The 5,227-nt window shown below is 34.8% G+C and overlaps 1 protein-coding gene across 1 annotated transcript in view; it reads left to right on the top strand.

Annotated features, from left to right (window-relative positions):
* Positions 1 to 4,596, top strand: part of DDX10 (DEAD-box helicase 10) — a gene marked incomplete at its 3' end in the record, with an annotated part of 271,866 nt that extends 267,270 nt beyond the window's left edge. The window contains exon 18 of the mRNA XM_080716047.1: positions 4,419 to 4,596. Within this exon, the coding sequence (XP_080572173.1) occupies positions 4,419 to 4,596 (178 nt within the window). The remainder of the gene's footprint in view (positions 1 to 4,418) is intronic.
* Between the last annotated feature and the right edge of the window lie 631 nt (positions 4,597 to 5,227).

Below are 5,227 nucleotides of genomic sequence, written 5' to 3'. Positions count from 1 at the left end.
CTCTCTCTCTCTCTCTATATATATATATATATATATATATATATATATATATAATCTTGGCTTTATAACTCTTTTCAGTATCCATAAAGAAATCCCTGCAACTTTGTGTTTAGTACTTTCATAGTCTGTTGTTTCTAATTCTGTAACTTATTCAATTAATTAATTCTTAATGATTGGAAGTTGGGGGGTCCCAACTTTCTAAAAATAAATATAGATATCTCTAGAATATCCTAATTTTCCTTCCTCCCTCCCTTCCTTCCTTCCTTCCTTCCTTCCTTCCTTCCTTCCTTCCTTCCTTCCTTCCTGTGTTACTAGGGATGTAACCCAGGGGCATTCTACATCCAAGCTACACCCACAATCCTATTTTTTATTCTTTATTTTAAAATAGTGTCTGAGTTGAAAAGGAGTCAGAATTTAGAAAATAAAGTTATTTTATATTTAAAATATATTAATATATTAAGATTTTAAAATTGATTTCACATCCCAGTGTTATCTTTTTCTTCATTGTTCCTTTAATTATAAGCAATGAGTAATTGGCTCAGATGTTTGCTTTGAATATGATGACAAGCTTTTATATAACTGTTTTCACTAAAATTTCAAAATTATTAAATTTCCCTGTCATCAGTTGAGACTGTGCATTACATGGTGATGTTTTTCTTTGTACTTTGTTATATGATCATTTCTTAAATGACATAGACATTACTAATGAAGTCTCTTAATGATTTGGATTCTTGAAAGATTAGTGGCTCCGAATTCTTTCCCTTTGGTAGTTTTGTTTTACAGGAGGGCTTTTAGTGCTCTGAGCCAAGCCTTGCTTTTAATTTTTAGAACATGCTTTATCATTTGATGTATTTGAGCAGTAATATGGTCCTGCCTGACACTTGTCTCATACATCGTAAAGAATGGAACGACTTAAGCACTTTACCTCCCACAGAAGTACTATGTGGAGGTCAAGCTGCCTCATCTTGTAGGCCATGACCTAGTCATCAGACTGTGGGCTACCTCACCTCCTTCAAGTGAATGGGGTACACTTTCACTGATGAAGGGAACTCACAGTTGTTACCCCTGTTTCCAGCCGAATTGCATTGTCCTTCATTCATTCTTTCCTGATCATTATGTAGACTCGTGATCTTCAGAATGTTCTGCTATTTATTTGGTGAACTGTACCAGTGATGTGCTGCAATAGAGTGCCTGTGTAGAATTCTTGATTACAAGGTGCAAGAGTCCTCCCAGAACTTGCAGAAAATAATTTAAGAACCAGGAAACTAGAATTATTACCTACATTAGTTTGTTAAATGAACATGAAGTCCTACACCTTAATTGCATCTAGCGAGCTCCTGATAAATACCAACTAGATGAGGGTCCGACCCCTCTGCCTAACTCAACAGCATATGAATAAATTGAAAGCTTCTAGTACCACACCATTTCAGAGACTTTTTCTGAAGAGACCTCATTGTAGCTTTTGGCTTGCTACTTTCTTGGTTCATCACATAATCCATTTTTTGTGTGTGTGTGAATTACCTATATAATACCTGTACTACTGTTGGATAAAATATTTGTTACATGGATTGTAACATATTTGCTAAAAATCAGTGCAAAATAGTTTTCCAGAATTTCAGCTGCTTTACAAAACAGCAAAGCTGCTAATTGTGGAAATAGTTGGGCTTATTAATTTGTCATCTTCATTCATTATCTGAACCACCTATTTCCTCTAGGAAATATAATGTGCATGAGCACATTAACAAAGGATGCATTAGGAGGGCCCACTAATTAGGTTGTTTCTGATGAGCTGCTCTGAAATGCATTCAATGTGCATTCAGTGTTACTTGTGCCAAATAAATCGTGGCACTGCAGCCCAGTGGAATTGGGCATATCCATAAGCAGATTTAGACTCAGTACTTTTTTAAAGGCTCCTTTTTACTTTTAATTCTTTGCAAACTGAATTCTCATCATAGGAAACTCATTCGTGTTCATCTCTCCATCTACCCTTGAAATGTAGTAATTTGTGCCTTTAAGTAACCTCATGATATGGTTCTTTTCTCCAGCTGTGAAAAGAATGACTGAGTCAGAGCATGGGGCACTTCTGGGTGGTAAACAAAAGAATTTTCTAGGTTTGTTCAAGCTGGTCATAAATGGATATGCTGATGAAGTTCAATCTCTTTGATATCCAGGCTATCTTTTTAAAGAGTAATACAGCCCATTAGAACTTTAGCTCTTTGTTCTCTTTTTGAATACATAGTTTGGGAATACAATATTTCTTAGATTTTTTGCTGATCATTATGTACAGTCAGTGTGAAAATTGGTTTGAAAGTAGTTTATAGTCAGAAAATAAACTAACATATATTGCGCACTCCTGTTTTTTTTCCTCATTTAATTCTTATAATTCTAAGTAAATTATATAATCTCCACTTTTAGAAAGACAACTGAGGCTCAGAAATAGTAGTTGACTGGCAGAGGTCTGACCTGTTGATGCCAAACCAATGCTCTTTTCATAGTTAATTCTGTTACTATCATCTAAATGTTGACTGAAACAAGTCAACTTTATTTTTAAAAAATATACCACTGTGATAGATTGTTTATCTGAGATCTTTCTACTCTTTCATATGGTATTAATTGTTATAAACTCCTCTCTCTCTTAGTGTTGCTTTTGCCATATGCTGTAGTTGTGGTATGTTGTATCTCTGCTTTCATTTGTTTCAAGAGATTTTGATTTTTTTCTTTTTTCCCCCTGATCCATTGATTGTTCAGAAGTAAGAAAAGACACTTGATATCTTAATTTTTAAATTTTGCTGAGGCTTCTTTTGTGGTTTATGTGATCTATCCTAGAGGATGTTGCATGTGCTGGTGAGAAAAATGTGCATTCAGCAGCTTTTGGATTGAATATTCTGTAGATGTTTGTTAGGTCCATTTGCTCAAGGGTACAATTAACTCTGATATATCATTGATTTTCTATCTGGACGGTACATCTATTGCTGAAACTGGGTGTTGAAGCCCTTGGTTATTTGTAATGGAGTTTATCTCTCCCTTTAGGTCTGTTAATGCTTGATTTGTATATTTGTATATTCAGGATATATAAATATATATTTCTTCTTGCTAAATGGACCCTTTTATCATTATATAATGGCCTTTCTTGTCTCTTTTTACTGCTCTTGATTTTAAGTTTATATTAGTATGGCTCATCCTGCTTTTTTTTTTTGTTTGTTTTTTTGCTTATATTTGGAGAAATTCTTACTCTACCCCTTCACTTTCAGTCCAAGTGTGCCCTTAGAAGTGAAGGGAGTTTCTTGTAAGCAACATACAGTTGGATTTTGGTCTTTTATCCACTCAGTTGCTCTGTATCTTTTAATTTGAGAATTCAATCCATTTTCATCTGAGGTAATTATCAATAGTACTATGACCATTTTATAACTTATTTTTTATAGTTTCTTTTTCCTATTTTTTCTTGGTTGTTAAGTAGATTATCTTAGTATTATGTTTTGATTCCTTATTTTGGGTTTGCCTATTAAAGATTTTTGCTTTGTGGTTACCATGGGGCTTACAGAAAACATCTTTTGTTTATAAAAACTATTTTCAAATGATAACAACTGATTCTTAGCTCTTATGCTGATAACTTGGTGTATAAATAGCTGTTCAGCTTGGTGTGTCTTTGGGGGAGAAATCACCAGAAGATCTTTCTTGGCTGCCATTTTGCTCTGGTCCCTGAAGTTGGATCATGATATCTCAAAATGTTTTAAAGATTTCTTTTTTTTTAAATGTATTAAGTGATTTCTTTCATTCTTAGAAATTAGCTATATTTTTTATGATCTATGTCTTGGGTAAATGTTGAATACTATAATATTTGCTTTCTTAAGCTTATGTGTGCATCTAGATAGAGTTGATTAGATAGATTTTTAAATGGAGGAAATTTATTTTGGGTCTTAAGTAATCTATAATTTTAATACTTTGGGCTCTATTTTAGCCATATCTCCTTGACGCAATGAATATTAGAATTAGTGTCTGGTATGCTGATCAGTTATCCCACACACTCTTTTCTGAAAGGTTATCTAACTTTAAATAGAAATGGTTTGTTATGGCAAGACAAACACAGACTAGAGCCAGACATACCTAGGGATGCTTTCATTATTTTCAAATTGTTGGTAATATATCCAGAATCTCCTATAGTTTTTTGTAAGGACTAGAGGGCATAGTGTGTACCCATTGCTCCACATTTGCCTGATGTATGACAGGCCATCTCTCTCTGTCCATTAATGGGAAGGTACTTATGTATGACACAGATATCTTGAGGTTGTAATTTCTTTCCTTCTCTGATAATATCACTTTACAAACTAATCTGTTACTGGTAACTTTATCCTGTTTCAAATGTTTGATTTCATACAAAGTTAATTTATAAAGTAAATCATTGGATTTGTTTCCACCAGTAATACCAAGAAGAAGCAGGGAATGAGAAAAAGGAACAACAGCGAAGAAGATGATATGGGATCAACAAATCATCATAGAAAGAAGGCCAAGTGGGAAACCTTAGAGCCTCTGGATACAGGCCTGACTTTAGCAGAGGATGAAGAGCTGGTGTTGCATCTGCTCAAAAGTCAAAGCTAAATACTTCTCATGCCAGTCTTCTCCCTGATACCTTCAGAGATCATGTTGGCAAGAAGGTGAAAAACAGCTGACTTTGGGGCATTTAGGAACCATGTGTCTTATTGCAAAAGGACACATTCTCCAGACAAAGCCCTCACCATCTCTGAGCCCCCTTTACAGGCCATGCTTTGTGCTCTCACAGAACATACTCACAGTAGGGTGGGTTATACAGTGTCCGGATCCCATTCTGCAGCATGTGCTGTTAGGTTTCATCTATGGGTTCCTACCCCTTCTCACTGGAAATGCTTCCTTTATTTTACTGGCAGGTTCTGGAGCCCTTGTTTTGTTGTTGGAAGTTTCTTCAGGGCTTACAATACAGAGTTTCACTGTTACTGTTAAAATTGGTAACAAATTTGAGGTGCATTTCTGTCCAAAGAGTCAGAGTACAGTGGACCAGCCTTGAAAGAATGAGTATTTTTAAATTGAAATGATCAATAATAAACATATTTCCTATAAACTGAAGTATTAATGTTTTTATTGTGTCCAATTATGTAAGAGCACCCTCAAGGGAAGGTTCCTGCGATTAAAATCTGTGGCCAATTCCTGATACAGTGACTTTTTCATAGTGTTAAAGTTATCCTGCTCAAAGGTA

This window comes from Muscardinus avellanarius (genome assembly GCF_963383645.1).
Source record: "Muscardinus avellanarius genome assembly, chromosome: 1".
Lineage (NCBI taxonomy): Eukaryota > Metazoa > Chordata > Mammalia > Rodentia > Gliridae > Muscardinus > Muscardinus avellanarius.
Note: the sequence above shows the minus strand (reverse complement) of the source record. Positions and strands in the feature narration are given on the sequence as shown.